Source organism: Peromyscus eremicus, chromosome 12, assembly GCF_949786415.1.
Source record: "Peromyscus eremicus chromosome 12, PerEre_H2_v1, whole genome shotgun sequence".
NCBI lineage: Eukaryota > Metazoa > Chordata > Mammalia > Rodentia > Cricetidae > Peromyscus > Peromyscus eremicus.
This window is the reverse complement of record NC_081428.1, coordinates 33,671,102-33,692,826: the sequence shown is the minus strand read 5'-3', so window position 1 is coordinate 33,692,826 and position 21,725 is coordinate 33,671,102. Positions and strand designations below refer to the sequence as shown.

At 38.3% G+C, this 21,725-nt stretch overlaps 2 protein-coding genes across 5 annotated transcripts in view; one reads left to right on the top strand and one right to left on the bottom strand.

Moving 5' to 3' along the window:
* The window catches only part of Arl13b (ADP ribosylation factor like GTPase 13B), a 55,641-nt gene that overhangs the window by 14,915 nt on the left and 19,001 nt on the right, over positions 1 to 21,725 (bottom strand). For all 4 annotated transcript variants that reach the window (XM_059277092.1, XM_059277093.1, XM_059277094.1 and 1 more), the window contains 2 exons: positions 5,149 to 5,254; positions 3,627 to 3,829 (listed from right to left, as the gene is read on the bottom strand). In XM_059277092.1, coding sequence (XP_059133075.1) covers positions 3,627 to 3,829; positions 5,149 to 5,254 — 309 coding nt within the window. The remainder of the gene's footprint in view (positions 1 to 3,626; positions 3,830 to 5,148; positions 5,255 to 21,725) is intronic.
* On the top strand, positions 6,848 to 16,643 carry Stx19 (syntaxin 19). Its single transcript, XM_059277097.1, has 2 exons — positions 6,848 to 7,075; positions 15,690 to 16,643. The coding sequence occupies exon 2, from the start codon at positions 15,700 to 15,702 to the stop codon at positions 16,591 to 16,593; it is 894 nt and encodes a 297-aa protein (XP_059133080.1). The 5' UTR covers positions 6,848 to 7,075; positions 15,690 to 15,699; the 3' UTR covers positions 16,594 to 16,643.

Sequence of the window (21,725 nt, the reverse complement as noted above, 5' to 3'; positions counted from 1 at the left end):
GATAATCCAAGGTAGAAGGAGCTTCCATATTCAAAGATTAGTGGAATACCATGAAAACATACATACTATTGAGAGCAGTCTACTTGTCAACATAATCCCCATCAACATACTCAAACACATAACTAGGAAAAACCTCAAATTTACACAGAAGCATAAAGAACAAGAATAGCCAAAGAAATCAAGGTCAAGAAGAATAATGCTAGGTCTATCATAATAATAAATAATAAATAAATAATAAACTACAGTGGCCTAGGAAAAACCAACAAATAACACAGCACTGTTAACAAACACGTGAACCAATTAATAGTATAGAGCACTCAAAATGAGTTCAGCATCTACAGGGATCTGACTGTGATTAGCTACCTATCTTGCAATCTGTTAAAAAAAAATCAATTCAAAAGAATTAGAAACCTTAAAGGGAAAATTGAAACTACTTTAGGCAATCATAGGAGAGTCCTTCAAAATCTTAGATAAGCAATTTCCTGAACAGGACCCCAGTGCTTTGGAGAACAAAAGCAAGAATTTGCAAATAAGATACTATAAAATTTTAAAAGCTCTGCACAGGAAAGAAAACAATAAACAAAGTGAAAGGAAAAAGTGCAGAATGGAAGAAAACCAGTGCCCCTGTCAGCTATTCATAGGACAAGGGACAGGTATCCAAAAGAAACGACAAAAACTTTACCAACAAAATAAGTAATCTACTCAACAAAGAAACACAGGCAATTCTCAGAACAGCCACTTCTCAAAAGAAGTGCAAATACACAAAGAAAGTGTTGAAGTTTTTAGTCATCATAGAAATATAAACCAAGACTATCAAAACCACATTGAAACTCAATCTCACTACAGTTGGAATGGTTACCATCATGAAACAAAGAAAACGTTGGCTGGCAAGGATAGGAGAGAAAAAGGAACAGTCCTTGCTGGTAGGAATACAAAATAGTATAACCACAATGAAAACCAATATGGGAGATGCTAAAAAAAAAAAAAAAAAAAAAAAACTGAACTAAAATGAGAAATACTATATGATCCAGCTATAGCACTTCCGGGTGTACACCTATAGAAAACGAAGCAAACAAAACATATACTTGCAGACCCACATTCACTGCAACACTGTTCACATTCACCAAGTTACAGAATCAGCCTAGAGCTCATCACCAGATGAATGGGATACACACACACACACACACACACACACACATATACACATATAAAATAAATGGATACTATATATTGTATATAATGGAGCTATTATCTATACTGTTTTACACAAATGGAGACATACAGTAAAGTATTATTCATCCATAAAAGAAAGAAATTATGCCTTTTGAAAGAAAATGAATACAACTAAAGTTATCAAGTGAAGCAAAAGAGCCAAAGAAGTTAAAGAGTGCAAATTTTCTCTAATACATTGAAGAAATAAAGGGGGGAAAACTATCGCTCTGAAAGTCAAAGAGGGATTATTGGGGAACAGGAAAGAGATGAGGGAACAGGAGCAGAAGAGGTTAGTAGGAAGGGTGGTTATAATCAAAGTCCATCAAAACCCATTAATATGTTCTAATAATTATACCAGAAAGAAATGGTTCTCCAATCAGCCTGTATGTAGAATACAGTTCATTGCTATGTCAATTAACTATGTTCCATGATGAAAATATCTACCTTTTCTTTCTGAACCTAGAAAGCCAAGCTATGGAGATTTTTTGCTTTACTACCTCTTATGACCTTTGACCTAGAATTCTGAGCCTCCCCTTTCCTACAGATGAGAATAGTCATCTCAGAAGGCTATTTCAGCACCAGAGGAAGTGTTCATCTGAGAACAGTCTATAAACGAACATACATATAGAACAGCCATTGTGGTTACCCATTCATTAGAAACAATTTCAAGTTTTAAATGATAGCACACCATTTTCATAATAAAATAGTATATTCTATTCTTTAATAGAAATGACTATGCAAACCAGTTACATTGGATTTAACATGGCAAATGACTGATTTTCAGTCACTCCTCTCATACTTCTTTAAGTCCTATCTCTGAATAATGTGAAAGGTCCCACCAGAAGGCTTCCTTCACAATAGAAAAGATGCCTCACAAAGCCCCCCCGGGTAGGGGACAACTTGGAGGCAACCTGTGAAACCATACTGAACCAAGCTCCTAGGAACTCACAAACTTTGGATCAACAGCAATGGAGCATACATGGGACTGGACTAGGCTCTCTGCATAGGCTAGACAGTTGTGTAGCTTGGTCTGTTTAAGGGGTCCCTGGCGGTGGGATCAGAATCTATCCCTAGTGCATGAGCTGGCTTTTGGAAGCCCCTTGCCTATGATGGGACACCTTGCACAACCTTGATGCAGTGGGGAGGTGCTTGGACCTGCCTCAACTGAATGTATCAGGCTTTGCTGACTCCTCATGGGAGGCCTTACCTTTTTGGAGGAGAGGATGGGGGATGGTTTGGTGGGGGAAGCTAGGGGGAAGCAGGAGGAGGGATGAGAGGGGTCTCTGTGGTTGATATATAAAATGAATAAAAACTTTCTTAAAAAAAATAATTAAAACAGACAAACAAAAAAACCCTCAAGCTAGGGTCTGGAGAGTTGGCCTGGTGGATAGGAACCTGAGCACAGCCCTTCCAGAAAACCCAAGTTCAGTTTTCAACACCCATGATGGGTGGCTTAGAACTGCCTGCAACTCCAGCTCCAGGGGATCCCATGTTCCTGTCCTTTCTGGGAACTTGCACTCCTGTGCATAAAGCCACATTCTCACATACACATACACACATATGCACACAATCAAATAAAACAAATTCTTAAAAATAATACCTCAAGACAATATACCTTTTCTTTTTTTTATTTTTTTGAGACAAGGTATCTCTAGGCAACAGCTCTTACTAGATCTAGCTCTGCAGACCAGGCTGGCCTCGAACTCACAGAGGTCTGCCTGCCTATGCCTCCCAAGTGCTGGGATTAAAGACGTGAGTCACCACTGCCTGGCAACCGTGCAAGTTTTTGATAGAATTAGTGTTCCAGACAAGGTCTGAGTTAAGGGATCCCCTAACATCTTAGCTCTATGTTGAGGGTACACACAAGCTTCTCATCCTATTGCAATTCTGACACACTAAATCTAATACTTCTTTTCTGAGGCTCCCTGTGCATTAAAGGGTGGTTGACACTATCCCTGGCGTCTATCTATGCCATCCCACCCACACCAATAAAGATGTCCCCAGACAGTTCCACCTGGTCCCGAAGCAAAATCTCCCAGTCCTTTGAGAAGAACTACTCTGAATCTCCTCACCACTAATTGATACAAATTTAAAACTTTGGGAAGTACTGACTAATTATGAAGTATACTGAATGACTATCACAGCCCCAGGAAAGTTTTATAAGTCCGTCACTCAGGATGGAGATAGGGCTCCATGGTAAAATGCTTGCCTACCATGCACAGAGCCCCGGGTTGGGTCCCTAGCACTACAAAACAGAAGTACCATCTACACTTGTGTATACAAAGGTTCCTAGACATCTTCCTTCATACGGAAAGAGATAAAACTGAATAGACAGACTACGTAAGCAAAACTAGCAGATTAAAACTGCCCTTTTTACTGTTCAGAAGAACTGCGTGCAAAATTAATCTACTCACCTTTCTTCCCGTAATTTTCGAACTCGCTCGGCCCTCTCTCGTTTCTCTTGTTCCTCCAGAGCTCGCTGCTCAGCTGTGTCTTTTTGGATGCGTTCACTTAAGGCATCAAAGTCTTTTGCAATGATATGCAGGAGCCAATAAAGCCCCTTTTTAATGGACTTGTCAATTTTCTTTCCATATCCCAAGACTGCCGAACAAGGTTCCTAAAACAAACCATTTGACTCAATGATTAAAACTCAAAGTTCTCTACACAAACATATTCATAAACCATTAAGCAAAATTATAGGCAAAGCAAAATTTAGCCTTTTAAGTTAATAACTTGCAAAACACAATTTTGTAATAACTAAATTTAGTTTAGTACTAGTAGAAGTTGAAAACAATTATAGATATTATCTATGTTACATTATGAATAAGATGAGAGGACCAGATACAATTTTATACAAATTTACTGGAAGACAAACTGAACTCCCCTGAGAAAAGCACTGCTATTTATTAAGAGCACCCGTAACAAGGAGACTCAGGAGCCACACCTTTAGTCCCAGCACTCGGGAGGCAGAGGCAGGCAGATAGATTTCTGAGAGTTTGAAGACAGCCAGGGTGACATAGACAGGCTCTGCCTCAAAAAAAGTGGGGGAGAGAGAATACTGGAAATTATAAATTCTTATGCTGAGCTAGGCCTGGTGGCACACACCTCTAATCCCAGCACTCCGGAGGCAGAGGCAGGGAAATCTCAGTGAGTTCGAGGCCAGCCTGGTCTACAACGTGAGATCCAGGTCAGGCTCCAAAAGCTACACAGAGAAACCCTGTCTCGAAAAACCAAAACAAAAATCTTAGAAGCAATGTAGGAAAGTTTCTGGGAGTTAGTGAAAAAGTAGAAGAGACATTACAGTATTAACTACTATTAACTGAGCAATGACAGAATTGTTACGGCATGGAAATTATTTTAGTACTGTTTTCATTATCTTTTTACATTTATATATTAATCTGGGGGTGTGCAGCAAACTCCACCCCACAAGAGGTCAGGAGACAGATAAAAAGTTTCCGTACCCTGATATTAAGCCTCTCTGCCGAGGCAGTAAATCAGATCAGGACAAATTATTAAGTCCAGGTTTAATCTGCGCAGAGCATTCCTGGGCGGTCCCAGGGGAAGGGGAGAAGCCCCGATGGAAACCACTAGAGAAGTCTGAGAGCCAGACCTTAAATACTCTCCAGGGTGGAGCTGCTGCTTGGCAGGCTTTCTTTGGGTGGGGTCTGGAGAGGTCGGCTCCAGGGGAGATGCCCAACAACAACCTGCAGGAATCTGTTCCCCCTTCCACCACGGGGATCCCAGGGAGTGGACTCAGGTGGCTAAGCCAGGATACCTTTTTCTAGCTGAGCTATGGTATAGGGCGACCCCAAAAGACTGTTTTCTAGTTGACTATCACTTTTATGGAAACTAAGTTTTCTTAACAAAATGTAAAAGTAGTAACGATGATAATAATAATAATAATAATAATAATAATAATAATAATAAACAACTTACTATCTGGCACAAGCACTTGTGTTCATTGACCAGCTTTTCCAGGGAGAGACATTCAATCACATCGGCTTCTCCTAAGGCCCCCTCCTTGTCCTGTTTATTTGCCAACCTAGGAAGACAAATGAACTGGTTGTACAGCAAATGTCATTTTCACGGTCTCTGTTCCCAAGATTTAAATCTACTGATTACAGAATAAGCTGGTTCAGGGAATACTGTAGCACAGATTTCATAACTTTTCATAGTTAGTGCTCTAAAATCCAGTGTGAAAGAACTGGCTACTACTAAAAGAAAAAAAAACAAAAAAACAAAAGCAGCCGTCGAGAAAGTTCAAGGAAGCACTAGACCGATAATTAAAAACTACCAATAGAAGAAGAAGCAGGCTACTTCCCACAGCCCACAGACAAAAGTCCAGACTTTTTCTTCTTAAAAACAATGCTGGTGGGAATGTGAACTCCATTCCATTTCACACTGGAGTGACTAGACACGCAACTATGGAATCAACATGGAGGCTGCTCCTATTCCACCCCTCACCCCTCACTCTACACACAATCATTTTCACTGTTTCTTAATGCGGCTTCATGTTGTCCCCTTTTGAAAATATAAACATATTTTTGGGTGGTATTTCAAAATTTATACAACTGGGTACTGTGGAGAACATGTTTCTTTTGTATCATGATTTTTTTTCTTCCAAACACAGAATTCAATCCTGAAATAATCTTTTTTTTTTTGGTTTTTCGAGACAGGGTTTCTCTGTGTAGCTTTGCGCCTTTCCTGGAACTCGCTTTGGAGACCAGGCTAGCCTGGAACTCACAGTGATCCGCCTGGTTCTGCCTCCCGAGTGCTGGGATTAAAGGCGTGCGCCACCACCACCACCACCCGGCTCTGAAATTATCTTGATGCAGAATAAAGCAATCTATACTTCACTCTAAGCTGCAGGATGACATATCATACAGATGATCCAGTGTCCATCACCAATCCTGCACAGAAGGATTTCTTGTCTTTACATAGAGTACCATGAAGGAGTTGTTTTCTTTGGTAGGGCAGGGGGAGAGAGCAGATCTGAGGAAGTGGGAATTCAAACACAATCTAAATTGTACTTCAACTACAGCCATGTTCAGCTCACATCTCCAGTGGGCGTGGGAACACCAAAAGACTAAAGGTTTGGAAATTTGACACTATGAAAGGATTTTCATTCCTACATTTCCCTGTAAATATTTCTTCCTGGTAGAAATTCACTTGACATAATATGTAACTGTTATTCTACATTGAAAATTATAGAAACTTCCTCCAAAGTAAAAATAACAGTACGGAAAGAAAAGTGGAGTTTAAAGACAAAAGTCTTCTCTGGCTAGTATTTCTCTATTTTGTGAGTTAAGCCCTGTGGGATTTCCAAGTAGAAGAGGATTGAATCATAAATGGAATCTAAAACGCTGCACACTAGGCTTCATTCCATTCCTATTCATGGGTACTTCTAGGTTTTGAAATCTACAAAGAAACCTTTGTTTAGCTACAACAGCATTTTTCGGAAGGAAGGCATTCCACAGGTAGTGCAGACTCCGTCCAGAGAATGTACTCAAACTCTGTGCAGACAGTTTAACAAGGACTTCCAGCTACCAAGGAGCTCCGGAGAACAGGCTCTTCCTTTAATCTAAGGAACAGGTGAGGAACAGGCAGAACCTGCTTCTCCAGGTGTGAAGTAAGCAATCCGCGCTTCTCATTTGATAGCAACAGCAAATGTACAACTTTATCTCCAACTTATTTGACTTCATTGTTTGGCTTTCAATTAACTGTATGAGAACCATAAAGAAAGCCTGTGGCTTAGAAGTGATTTAAGCGTTTGATCGAGCATTACACTCCATGGCACTCGGATTTTCTCCCAGACTAAGAACTCTTAACACCACGGGTGAGAAAACAAGAACAAGACAGTAAGGTAAGCGAATTAGTGTGTGTGTGTGTATGTGTGTGTACACTATTTAAAGTGAAATATCCAGACACTGAAAGAATGGCTCAGCAGGTCCTCCAGTGACTTTTCTGTTTAGATTTGCACAGAGCTACAAGCAGCTGACCTGTCCTGGCTATGAGGATCGACCTGTGGACTGAGGTGGAGTTACCAACCTTAGATGAAACCATTACTTTAATTCTAATAAAACGACTTCTCATTTTAGAAACATTAGAAAAGCAGATCCTGTGAAAACAAACCTGAAATTCTTTCTTTATAGACATTAATAATGCTATGTTTATTTTAGACAGGACTTTCATACTTAATACTGAACAGAACTTTATGCCCAAATTTGAAAGAAAAATATTAATTTCTTCATTCTTATTTCCCAAGATCTGTTAAAACTAATTTGAAAAAATTTTAAAATGGTTTTGTTGGAAAAGGACTACTATAAAATATCAAAGCACTCAAGCATTTTAATGTTGTAGATAGTATGTTGAAAGTACTTAAAAATTTATCATAGTTTTTTTCAAGCTATTAGATCAACTTAATAGTTAAATTGGCACCATTTAAATGTAACATATTTCCTAAGTTATAATTGTTCCTATATCTGAATTTAATAAATACTCATTTCAAATCAACATAATGACTTTTATAAGTATTTTTAAAGGAGATACGAAGTTGGCCATGTAACATGCAATGCAATCTCTCTTCAAGGCTACCCACTTTGAAATTTAATATGAAAACTACTTCATATCTATTCAACTTATCTGAATCAGATAAGCAAAAGTAAAAACAACAACTAACTCTTTATAAAGTTATGATTGCTAATTAGTTCAACAAGACAAATGACACATCTACATCAACTCCAAAGAAAGAATACTGAAAGTGCCAGCTAATTCACACTTAGAAAATATATATAGTAAGATCCCCAGTTTTAACCTTGAGCTAGAAAATGCTGAAAGCTGACTTCATATACAAGAACAAAATGTATTTCTTGAATATTTATTAATCAACATAGTAACTACAGAAAGTTTACTTTAAAAAATCCACAAGCATATTAAACATGTATCCCAACTTAATTTTATTATTATTTTTCGTTAATTTTTTGTTTTGTTTTGTTTTCAAGATAGGGTTTCATTGTATAGCCCTAGCTGTCTTGGAACTCTGTACACCAGGTTGGCCTTGAAATCACAGAGATACACCTGCTTCTGCCCACCAGTATTAAGATTAAAGGTGTTCACCACCACTGTCCCATGGCATATTTCTAACACTGTCTCACAGTATATTTCTAAAGGTAATGTACATTCACGTTTGTCTCTAGGAATCAAATTCTCTGTAACAGGGTGGAGAAAGTTTTCTTTGAGTCACTCCTCTTTACTTTTCTCTTTCCCACAAGAAACTATTACAAGTTATTACCACATGTATCAACTACCATCATACTGTTTTTCTTTTCTAAAATACCATGTTTAAACTCACAGATATAGGCAACATTATGAGTGAAAGTCAAACCACATAGCAAATTCAAAAACGTAGAGTAGTAAATTAAACATACTGATGATCTTATCTTCTATAGACATACTACTACTGCACTAAGAAACTGCATGTAATAATGATCTCATGAATTTCATCTAGCCTAACCAATTAAATGATTTCTTATGAGTTTCATATTTTATGATTATATGAACTGTATCCAAAATTTAAATTATAATATGCTTAGTTCTAGTTTATGAAAGTAAAATTAAACTGGAAACAGTGTACATATAGTTCTGAACACCAACTGCTAAAAAATACATACGCACAGCATTTAAGTGCACCTAAGTCCTTATAAGTGAGTTTCTATACAGTCATACAAAAATTGGAAGAAAATTATGAATATGATAACACTATTGTAAAGGTCATCCATCACCTATGTCTTCATCAAGGTAGACAGCTATTTTACAAATGGTTCCCTTTAGTTTAGAATATGGAGGGATGTCTTATATAAACTTAACTTTCAAAATATCAATTTGAAACTATATTTTTTAAAATAGCAAAATCTAGCAGGTTCTAGAAATGAAGAGGGAACATAACCACAGTTATGAGCAGAAGTTAAACACAACTACACTGTACTACTAGAAGACAAGAGTCTGTCTTAGAGGCTGGGACTTAGGAAATAAATATTACAGGAAACAAAACTGAATTTCCTAGATGAACTAGGGAAAATAGAACATAGTCTGTATAGACACAGAAATACCGATTTTAACTTGTCCAGAATTCCATCAGGAATAACAAAATCTCAGAAAACTGAGATAACTGTCTGTCTGTCTGTTTGTCTACCTACCTATCTATATACATATACAAACACACATGTTTCTGTATCTTTTCTGTGATACTGTAAATACAACCCAGAGTATCATGCATTACTGAGCAAGCTTTCTAGCACTGAGAGATGTCACCAGACTCCGGTCTGCATTTCCACTCCCTGACAACAGTGGACAAATCCATGGCTCTAGTGGGAACAACCAAACAATCTCAGATTGAATCCATAACTTAGAAAGGCATCAGGGGCATTCCTGCATAATATAATACCTCAAGGGACACAAAAAAACACTTGTCCACCTTCAAGAGAGTAGAAAGAAAAGAATTTACTACCAAGAAAGATAGCATAATAATATAAAGAAACTTTAACATAAATATGTTAGATATTGCAAAGAAATAAACTGGCAATATCTTATTCATCAAAAATGATACATATCATAGATACATTATAGCTAACTATATAAATTACATCACCTAATTTATATGTACGCCCTGGTATTCAGCAGCAAAAAGAAACCTAAATCAATTTACATGTTTGCATTTTCACATCAATAACAGCGATGTAAAGAAAGAAATGTTCTAATATTGACTTGTGTTTTCTGTGTACACTTGGCATGTGAATAAGTGTACATGCGTGCATTTGCACACCCCTCTGCACCTACCAAAACTACACTTCAGGAAAAAGCTTGTCTATGGCCCCAATAATTGCTGCAATTTTTGTAAAGACGAAAGAAAGGGTCATCCCAATCCTAAACACGTGAGAGGAGGTGTTGTAATGCCTGTGGGAGGCTCAGGGCTTGACTAGATATGGAGATGGCCACTGTCAGAAAAGTGGAACTGAGGTCTCCAAGTAACCAAGATGGAGACCAGAATGCTTGTGAACACACAGACATGAATGTGAACAATAACCATTCCAAACTTTAACTCAAGGCTTGAGAACAGTCACTGCACTGCCATATATTATTGGGCAAACAGAATTAGTTAGATTTTTTTACAAATGAAATTTAACTTTTACAAAAAAAAAAAAATCACAAGTTAAATTTACTACAAAGCTAATAACCTTTCCACTGTAACTCTTAATTTAGAATTAAGGATTTAGACTCTAAAATTTGCATTAAGGATTATATTGATTATAATTAACTATAATTAATTATAAGCCATAATTACCTATAATGTGTGACATAACTTGTTGAGTATAATTAAAACAGGGGAAATTGCTGGGGGAGCGATGCATATCTGTAACCTCAGCGCTTGGAAGGAAGAAATAAAAGGACTCTGAGTTCAAGGCTAGCCTGGATGAAAAGCAAGACCTGTCTCAAAAGCCCAACGGCCAGTGTTGGTGAGATGGCTCGGCAAGTGGTGGTGCCTGCTGCCTAACCTCATGACCTGAGTTCAGGTCCTAGTAATCCGCATGGTGGAAGGAAGGAACCAACCACCAACTCCAGAAGTTGTCCTCTGACCTCCATACACGGGCTATTACACACACACACACACACACACACACACACACACACACACACACACGAGCATGCACATATGTACACCACTAATTATATACTAAAAGGAGGGAAAACTATAAAAAAGAGATATAAAATCTTTTACATATAATTGTTTGCTCTAATATTGAAATCTTTCCTGATCAAAACTACTGCTTTCATTTTAATAAAGGACATAAACAATAATAGTCTGAATATTGCTCAGTACATTCATTCTGTTTTATTTCCTAGACCCATGGAAAAGGGGTAAGAAATATTTCTAGAAGATATACACGATGCACAGATCCATAATTACATTTCTAGCATAATATCCAATCTTCTATTCCTCTGTGACTAATTTTCATTTCACAAGTTTTCTACATTTAATGTCAAACTTTATTATTGTTATTCCTTCTGAGCTGTGAAGCTCACTGCTTTGGTAATTTCAAATGGAACAGTCTTCATCAGAAGGTGGAGAAGTTTCTCCTTGCAAGGAAAGTAGGAAACAGAACAAAGAAGGTGACAGGTGAGAAGAATCCTTTTCCGGCTTAGAAAATCCTTATTTTGAATTTGGATTTAATGTTACAACGTCACATCTGTGTGTGAGGGATGGGTGGGTGGGAGGGATATCTACAAACTACTGTGGTTAAAATATTTAAAATAGTTGAAGTAAATAGAACACTTCAAATGTCCTATAGTCAGCAGAAGCTTCCAACACAAGAGTTCAGCAATTAAATTACAAAGCAAGTGTTTAAGCAAACAGTTAACATGCAAAAGAACTTTCTATGTTAAAAGGCTTCATCCCTTGTGATGCGGAGTCTTTCCTCATGACTTGTATTTAGAACTTGCTGTGTGCCGAGATAATCTTTCCCTTCTACATGCTGGATTTTCCTCTAAGAGATACCAAAGGGGGATCTCAGGCACAGTAGTAGACTTTAACTGGAATCTATCGTGAGAAAAGATGAGGGTAAGAGGATTCGAAAGAAGAAACGGCACTTGCGAGATTATGACAGTAATCCAAATGAAATAGTAATGCCTTGGACCAGACTGGAAGAGGTGGCTGGCTCCAAACATACTAAGGAAGAAAGGCTAATGCGTTTTATTAGTTGTTTGGAAATGAGCTAAGATATAAAATGTTGAAAAGAAATAATCAACAATGACCTAAGCTTTTGAATCGGAGTCACTGAAAGAAGAGAGTTGCCACTGACTGAGTCAGAACAATCTAGGCATTGAGACAGTGCAGAGTCATTTCAGGTGTGCCCATCCAAATGGGACTCAGCAAGCAGAAAGGTGTCTAAGAATAATCTAGACTGAGATCCAACTTGGAATCAACAGTATTTAATACCATTATTAAAACTAATGATGGCTACTCTTCACCTTATAAGCATCCCAATATTCAGAGATGAGGAGAGAAGCCAGGAGCCTGAGGGAGGGTGGGAAAGAAAGAACAAAGGATCAAAGGTCAAACACTTTTTTGGACAGTGTCTCAAAAAATAATTCTGTCGGGTGTGTCTGATCAGTTAAAAAAAAATCATCAAGCCATATTGCTTCTATCTCCGAAAACATTTCCCACTGATTTCCCTGTATTTCCTTTGTTTTTTATTATCCAACTCTCTCATGAACCATTTTGCTGTCCTGGGAAACAATTCTATATAAAACAAGTTAAAAAAAAATCTTGGAAAACAAAACTCCTGCCAATGCCATTTGCTCTTCATGTGTCTTCTACTGTGTCTGTGGAAAACTCACATTCTTTACCCTGCATTAAGTCAACTACGATCTGTTTCCTAGCTACCTTTCTGATTTCTCTCCTCTATCTTAATTTTCCTTCTCTTAATTTCTATCTACACAGACATTAATTTTGTTCTTAAAGTACAGCAGCCTCAGGCTGGAGAGATGGTTCAGCAGTTAAGACAATGCACCATTCCTGCAGAGAATGTGAGCTCCATTCCTAGCTCCTATACAGGTGGCTCACAGCCACCTTTAACTCCAGCTCCAGAGCATCCAACACCTCTGGTCTTCACAGACAGCACTACTCATGTGCGAGTATCCATTCAGAAATACACACAAACATGTACACATAATTAGAGAAAAAAATCTTCTTTTTAAGTACATTATTCTTACTCACTGGTTTGGCATTCTATCTCCTATGTAGAGACTATACTCTCCTGCCTCTTCACTTGCCTGGCTTCTGAAGATTTTGGACTCACAATCCAAGTATCTCCTTAGAGAGGTCTTGTGTAGCAGGCTTTCTTTTGGGCCACCGACCAGCTCACAAATCATGGCACGGAGACTTATTAGTTATCTTATGCTCGGCCTTATCTTTTGCTTCTCTGACTAGCTCTTATAACTTAAATTAACCTGTTTCTTTTCATCTACATTTTACCTCAGGGCTTTTTACCTTTCTTTCAGTCTGTATATCTTACTCCGTGTCTGACTGTCTGGCTGCCTGGCGCTGGGCATCTCCCTCTTTTTCCTCATTCTCTTTTCTCTTCTCTCTAGAACCTAGATTCTTCCTCCTACTTATTCTCTCTGTCCACCAGCCCCACCTATCCCTCTTCTGCTTAGCTATTGGCCATTCAGCTTTTTATTAGACCAATCAGGTGCCTTAGGCAAGGTAAAACAGCAACACATCTTTACATAATTAAACAAATGCAACAAAACAAATGCAACACACTTTACATAGTTACAGTAACATTCCACAACAGCCTTGCCTGGTTATCTGTTAGGACATAAGATGATTTTATGTGTCTCTCTAATCCAAATTCATAAACTAGTTCATCTCATGACAGTTCTACATGTTTACAAAGTCTTCTTTATACTGCAATCACCCCCCATATAATTTCCACTCAGTGACCTTTAGAATGATGCTATGTCTAACTATGTTGTATAGACAGGTTTTCACATTTTAGAAAATAATTGTAAAAGAGATCTCTTACATAGGGCAACAATTTAAATTTATTTCAATGATTCTCAACTTCTTATGGTTTTCTAGTCTTCCCCTTCTATGTTCTTTTGGGAATTCCTAATTTATGAGTTTCCATCACAAAGCATCCCACCCTCAGTGTACCATGATAGCATAATTTAAGTGGCACAAGTATCCTTCTTAGCCTATTGTACTGGTATTTACTATTCTGGTTAAAAACATGTATTGTAGTTAATACTTTGTCATAGATAACAGCTGTGAAACAAAGTCTTCTATTTTATAGATGTGAAGAAGTTTCCTAAAGGACTTGATATTTCACATCCTTTCCCATTAAGTATTTTTTTCTTTTACTTTTACATTTAGTATATGCTTGATGTTACTTTAATCTCTGAATCTCAATACAACTTCAGGAGACTAAAGGTGATTCCACACTAAGCACCATGAATATATCTGACAACTATATATGTGTGTTATGAGAAGATTCAAACCATTAATTAAAATAAACTGTATAAATAGAGCTTTCTCTATTCAATATTAAGAAATGTCTAGAGATCAATGAGCTGTTTATATTCCCACTCAGCCTTTTCAAAATTATGAAAGGCATTAAGTGCCTTTCTATACTCAAGGATTAAGAAAATAGTGGTTTATTAACAATAATAGCTTTTCTTTATTTCACTGTATGTATGTGTATATCATTACCTTATCATTATCTATAATCATATGTACCTTATTTCCATTTGATTTGATGCAAAGGACAAACAGGAGCACTAGGTGAAATTTTAAATATTATCAGCATTCTCAGATGAGATTATACATAAACACGTTCTCAAGTATCTAAAGATTATCATAATATGAATTCCTATACATTTTGCCCTGGGAGTTGAGATTCTTGGAAACAGCTGACAAGAATGAGAAGTCAGCATAATCAACTCAATATTTTTCATATATGCAATAGATAAGAAAACAAGGCTATATAAAATATGCTAATTCAAAGACTTCACTATATATATTGTTTAAAATCCACATAGAATTTATTCTGTCATTATGTTAGTTTAAATTATGCATATTCAGTAAAATGAATATCTATTTAAAGATTTTTATGTGTATGAATGTTTTGCCTGATTGTATGTATGTGTATCACATGCATACCTGGTCCCCACAGAAATGAGAAAAGGGCATCGGATTCCCTGAAACTGGAGTTACATATGGTTGTTGAACTGCCATGTGGGTGCTGGGAAAGGAGCCCTGGTCCTGTACAAGAGCAGCATGTGCTCCCAACTGCTGAACCATCTTTCCAGCTCCAGAAAAATGTCTATTTTGAACATGACACAGACTAAATTCCTGGGGAAAGGTGTCTTTAGTAATGGTATTTTAGGAGGCTAAAGGCCAATCCTAAAAGTTCAAGTAGAGTCAAAGCACCTTCTGTAACAGAAAGTCATGTTGTGGACAGTATAAGGACACGGATGAGCTTAAGGGAGGGCAACTGTATCCTCCCCATCACATTTCAGTGACTATACTCAAATAAATGTGGTATACAGCAGGAGCAACACTCCAGAGTAATTCCTAAATTATCTTGCATTACTTTCCCTATTTTGGCAATCTCTATGAGGAAGTTATTTTTGATTCTCTTTTCTTTTTTAGTTAAGCTGTTACTATATAGCTTAGGTTGGCCGCAAATTCCACCTATAGCTTAGGACAGCCTAGAATTTGCCATACTTTTGCCTTAGTCTCCCTAGAGGGATTATAGGCAAAAGCCATCGTGCCATGTTGATGTTCCTCAATTTTTAAAACTTCCTGTTAGAAAACTAGAATTTTTGCTAAGAGACACATAGTTATCTCAGTGCAACTGCTAACGGGGAAAGTAACAACTTCTTCTTTGTTCAGTTTCATTATTTTTATTTCTTAGGAGGAAAGGAATGATGAAAGACCGCCTTCAAGAATTAAAACAGAAAACCAAGGAAATCGAAATCGAACTCTCTCGGGACACTCAGGTGTTTGGTGAAGCAGAGGAACAAGGCGTGATTGTCCAGCAAGCTGTTATTTATGAGAGAGAACCTGTAGCTGAGAGACACCTACATGAGATCCAAAAACTGCAAGAGACTATCAACAGCTTTGCTGATGAGGTTCAAAAGTTTGGGCAGCAACAGAAAAGTCTGGTGGCTTCCATGAGACGGTTTAGCCTACTTAAACGGGACTCTACCATTGCAAAGGAGATAAAAACCCAAGCAGAACACATTCACAGAGCACTGGGTGATTTAGTCAAGGAAGTAAAAAAGTCAGAGGTTGAAAATGGTCCATCATCAGTGGTCACGAGGATACTTAAGTCTCAGTATGCCGCCATGTTCCGCCACTTTCAGCAAACCATGTTTCTATACAATGACACAATAGCTTCCAAGCAAGAGAAGTGCAAGACATTTATTGTCCGTCAGCTGGAAGTGGCTGGAAAAGAAGTGTCTGAAGAAGACGTGAACGACATGCTTCATCAGGGAAGATGGGAAGTGTTTAATGAAAGCTTACTCACAGAAACCAGCATCACTAAAGCCCAGCTCTCGGAGATTGAACAGAGACACAAGGAACTTGTGAATCTGGAGAACCAAGTGAAGGACCTCAGGGACCTGTTCATGCAGATCTCTCTTCTGGTAGAGGAGCAAGGAGAGAGCATCAACAGCATTGAGGTCATGGTGACCAGCACAAAAGAGTATGTTACCAATACCAAAGAGAAGTTCGGACTTGCTGTAAAATACAAACGAAGACACCCCTGCAGGGCCCTGTGCTGCTGTTGCTGCTGCCCATGCTGTGGCTCCAAATAGAGATGCTATTTTAGAAACGCCTCAGGGCTTAGGGGGAAGGTTTCCACATTTCAGAGCCTTGTTTTGGTTGTCTTCATTTCATGAGTCCAGTTACAGGCATTCTATCACAGCCTTCACTGGTTATTTTCCCCTTGACCATTTACCCACTAACGTTACAGAACTGCTGAAGCCAGGGACACAAGACAAGCATTTACTTAACATCTCCAGGTTAACTATAAAAAATAAAGACCCTATGTTTCTGGAAAAATATTGAGCTCAACTGTGCATTTATATACTTTTTAGATGAATATTCAACTAACTGATAACTACTTTATTAATCTGGCTTGAGAATACTTTGGTAATTAAGAGTTGTATAAAACAAGACCTCAAAACTGCCACAGTGCATTAAAATGAAACTAAATGCCTATTAAGCCTCTATCCTCAGATAGGTGAGTAAACCTGGTGATCATTAGGTCCTGGGGAAACTCAATCATCAACTTGATGAAAAACCTACCTGGTGACAGTCAAGCATAAGACCTATGGTGTGGTAAGGCTGTTTTTATGAACTTGGAAATGGACAAGAAACTGAATTACATACAGATCGGAGGGCTTGACAAACTCTAAGTAAAGCCAATTGTGTTCTTGAATATTATGATGAAGCAAACACTAAAGAAAAAAAGTATAAATTAATGAAGAGGCCTAAGTACCATTCAACTTTGGGATGGTCCTTCTAACAGCCTCCAGAGTGCTTGGATAACACAGGAATGTAGCACTGAGCCCATTCGGCTCTTTTTCTTTAAACATTTTTTACTTCACTGCGTGTTTTTGCCCACTGTGGCCTGGCTGTACTGTCCTCTTTCTGTAATGGAGCAGGAGTTTCTATACTCTTTGTTCCTTATGCCTGAAATAAACCTGTCTATCATCACCAATTTCATGTTCACTTGAATGTCACCACTGGTGGGTGGGTGGGTGGTAGACACCATAAAGATATTTAGTCTTTCTACTGAAGAATATGATGCTTCTTCATTAATTTATACCCTTTTTCATATTGGTAAACTCTTACCATCTCCTACATATTTTCGAAAGCAACACAGTCATCTTTGCGGTCATTTTGTTTGTTTGTTTCTATTGCTATTATGGAGTAATATTTCTCTCCAGTAAATATTTGCCACTGTTGTCATTGAAGAAAATAAACGATTGCCTTTGAGAAAGTCCTTCCCTGATGACTCACCCTAGCAGGGCCATCCTGATGACCTGTGGCATCTCATCACCCTTCCTTTAAGTGTCCGCTGGAACTTAACACCATCTTATAAACCTCTTTGTTACTGGCTTCTGTGTTAGCATGTGAATTTCCAACTGACTTCCTGTGCGAGTCCAACCAATATCCAGTCTGTAAGAGTGCTCTGTCCTACCACCGAACTTACTCCGCTGTCTCCTTTCATTTGAATGCTGTCTCCCCTCCTTACAGGATGGAAGGCTGTGTTTCTGCTCCAGCCCAAGGCGTCCTCATTCGTGCCCCAGATCCCAACCCTTGCGACTGCAGAGATTTCCTTCTCTGCAATGTCAGGAGGGAATCCTCCTCTGGGTCACTGCCCTCGGCACAGTGCTCTGTGTTCCTTGTATTAGGTACCCTAAAGTCCCTTCACCTCAAATCTCTTCAGGACTGACTCCTCACCGCAGGGTTCTCTATGTGTTTAAACTGTTGGCCAGAGTGGTGGGAATTCGTGTGTGACAATTTCTATTTCCTGAAAGACCCCTAAGACAAAATTATCAATTGAGAAGAGCAGAGTTAAGGGAGCAAGTGGATGAATGAAACAATCAGGTCAGACGGAAGGATGAAATCCTGAAAAGTGGCAAGAGAATGACCAGGAGGCATCCAGGGCCCATCTGAGATGTACTGGGATAACTTGAATGTGGACACTCATGTGTTTTTAACCTAGCAACACGCAGCACCTTGAATGCTGGCAGAGAACATGAGGGTCCTTGTCTGCTTAGGGTGGTGGCTCTTCCACACCTATACAATGCATGAAATGTGTGCTGAGGGAGTTGGGGAACTTGAAGGATTCAACTGTCATGTTACATCATATTATATGTACTATGAAGTAATTTTAGTTTAAATATATACATTGAATTGCTTTCTACTGTGTCAGTTACCAAGCATCACCGTGGAAAGGATGTTTCATATGTCCTAGCTTAAAATGCTTAAAGGAGCATTCTAAAAAAGATTCCTGTAAAACTCAACAGCTGACTGGATAATTCCAGCTATTACCTCCAGTGTTCCTTTTAATTTTTTTTATCTAGAGTTTTAAGCATACTCGGTTATAGCTTTTCTTAAATTATTTATCACGAAAACTAAGACTATTAAGTACTATTTAATATGCATTAGTTCAATTATGCCCAGATGGATTTGTAAAAAGTTCTTTCTGCTAGTATTTTATTATGCTTTTAAAGTAAGAATTAAACACAGATGTATTGCAAAGCAGTGAACAATATTCTATTTCACTGCTACATTCTTTTTATCATATTAATATGAATTATAGATATCAATGGGTTCAACTTGACATTTCCACACGTGCATTATTGTGCTTGGTCATATCGACCTTCTTGTGTCTCTCAAAGCCTTCTCTGGTAGTTGCTTTCTATTCTCAGGTTGCTCCCCTACACACACTTAGATTCTAAATTCTATATACAAGAGGAAAAAATGTGATATTTGTCTTTCTGTCTCTGGATAAGTTCACTTAACTTGGTGACACCTACTTGCTTCCATTTGCTTACAAATGACTTGATTTTGTTCTCCTATGCTGCTTCTGTGTTGATTTGCGCCTTGGTTTATGCCATAACATGGCTATGATAAATGGTATCTTATGGCTGTGTCTTCAATTGCTTAGTATTATCCTAACCTAAGCAACAAGCACAACATATTTAATCAGTTGTTAACTATTCTGTATATTTTATTTCTACACTTAATACAAAGTAAAAGCAGCAATTTTTTTCTTAATATAACTATCTGAAAGAGTAAACTAATTCTTGAAAGAGTTGATGGAACAATATTAGGAATCTACTGGAAACAGAAGACAAAAATAACATTAAAAAAAAGAACAATTAAAGATTTTGGGGTGCATGTTAACACCACTAAATTGGTTTAAGTGGTTTGAATTCATATAACACTTTGAAGCACTGCGTCATCAGCAATAATATAAAAATCCATTTACAGAACAGTAGGAACACTCTGCAGGTCATGCTTTCATTATCCAAATTCACATGCTGGCACAGGCTTGCAAATCTTCATTTACAAGGAGAGCCATAGAGGCTCAGCGAGAATCAGTAAATTTCAGGACTGTGGTGTTTGCATACCTGTAATCCCTATCTGGGGCTGGAAGGTTGCTGGGAGTTCCAAGGCAGCCTGGCCTACAGCATGAGACCTTGTCTCAAGGAAACAAAGAAAGGAAGAGGAAGAAGAGAGACAAAGGGAGGGGAGAGGAGAGGAGGAGAGGAAAGGGCACCTCTTGAGGCCTGTCTGCTTCCAAAGGTCTCACCCTCCAAATCCTGGAGGTCTGGGATGAAAATGGTGAAGCAGGAGGTCCTTGGCAACGTGTTGTTGCCCACCTAGCAACACTGTCAAGCATTTGTTCTTTGTTAGTTTTAGAGAGTGTGATAGCGAAAGAAGAGTGCAGCATACGGATGAAGGAGGCTGGAGCGCAAGCCCACAGTGTAGGCAGCCTCAGGGGTCTACAAGAGCAGCAAAGCTTCCCACAGCCCACAGTGTAGGCAGCCTCAGGGGGTTAGAAGAGCAGCAAAGCTTCCGACAGTGGCCCAATAAGGCCAGTGAGCTGGGGACCCAAGAGCATGAAGTGGGTCAAGGCAGTCACACCCGCGTTTAAGAAATCCTGTCGATACGACTCGAGGGTCTCGAGCCCAGTAAAGACTTGTCACTCTAGGATAAGATACGCCACTATTCCAATAGCTAAACCGGACTAACACAAGTAGAATTCCTATTGTCCTGAAAAGAAATTTTAGCTGGTGGCTTCAGAGATATTCTGGATGAAAGTCCAACAAACTGGACTCCAAAAAGGTGACAGGCAGAGTGACTTCTTTTCTCTCTAAAGACAGGTGTAAGTCTACAAATGGCACCAGTCTTCTTAGGACATTGCTACCAACTGATGAAAACTTCAATATATTTAGTTATGAAATTAAACTTCCAGTTCAATTTATTTCATAGGAAATCAAATAGTGCCTTGCATAATTAATCTGAAGTATAGTAGGTACTCAGTATTTGTTGAATTAATATATGCATAGAATAATATATGCATATGAAGAAAAATAAATAAATGACTATTTAGTTAAAAAGACATGAACTACTCATTTATGACAAACAGTGATTAATATTTTAATTTTACTTCAGAAACCAGTGAGTCTCTGTTTAAATATTTTCAAAGACCAAGTTCGCCTGTAGGGCTCAACCAAGGTCACCTTTCATATATACTTCTATTAATATTTTACTTCAATAAAAGTGAGACCTGATTCTATAGAGGAAGTAACTTCTTTAATCAAACACTTAAAAGTTTAAAAACATAAGCTTTACCAATAAATGACCCAATAAAGTTTCAACTTTTATAACCAAAGTTTCAAATAGCCTTGTTTAAAAATCCCCATTTGCTATGGAGAAGCACGGGGAGAAACTCCTCTTGCATTACTCCTCTTATTAATCAACCATGATGGGTTGGTTTTTTATACCTTAATAATGAAGTACAGGAATGAGGGCAAAGCAAAGAAAGACAGGGGCATTTACTCAGTAACTTCCTGCTGAGGAGCAATCTGAACTAAGACTTCCCCTTTGCCTTCTCTCACGTCACAGCGCCACCTGGCGCTCACTGTGCACAAATGCGAGGAAGACCAATGTCCCTTCTCAATGTCTTCTACAAATGTCCCTTCCAGCTTAAGGACAAAATGCTGTAAGCACATGACTGAGACAATGAAGCTAGATCACACGTGCAATGGGGAAATATGAAAGCTCAGAGTGAGAAATTAAAGTGTCATTAGAGAAGGACCCATTTAAGGAACTTTCAAAAAATGCACTCCCGGGAAAAGTACAGCAGTCGGGGAGATAGCTCAGTTGGTTGGGAGAGGGCCTGCCTAGCTTGCACAAGGCTGTG

Coding starts and splice junctions, on each gene's coding strand:
- Stx19 (XM_059277097.1), top strand. CDS start 15,700: ATGATGAAAGACCGCCTTCAAGAATTAAAACAGAAAACCAAGGAAATC.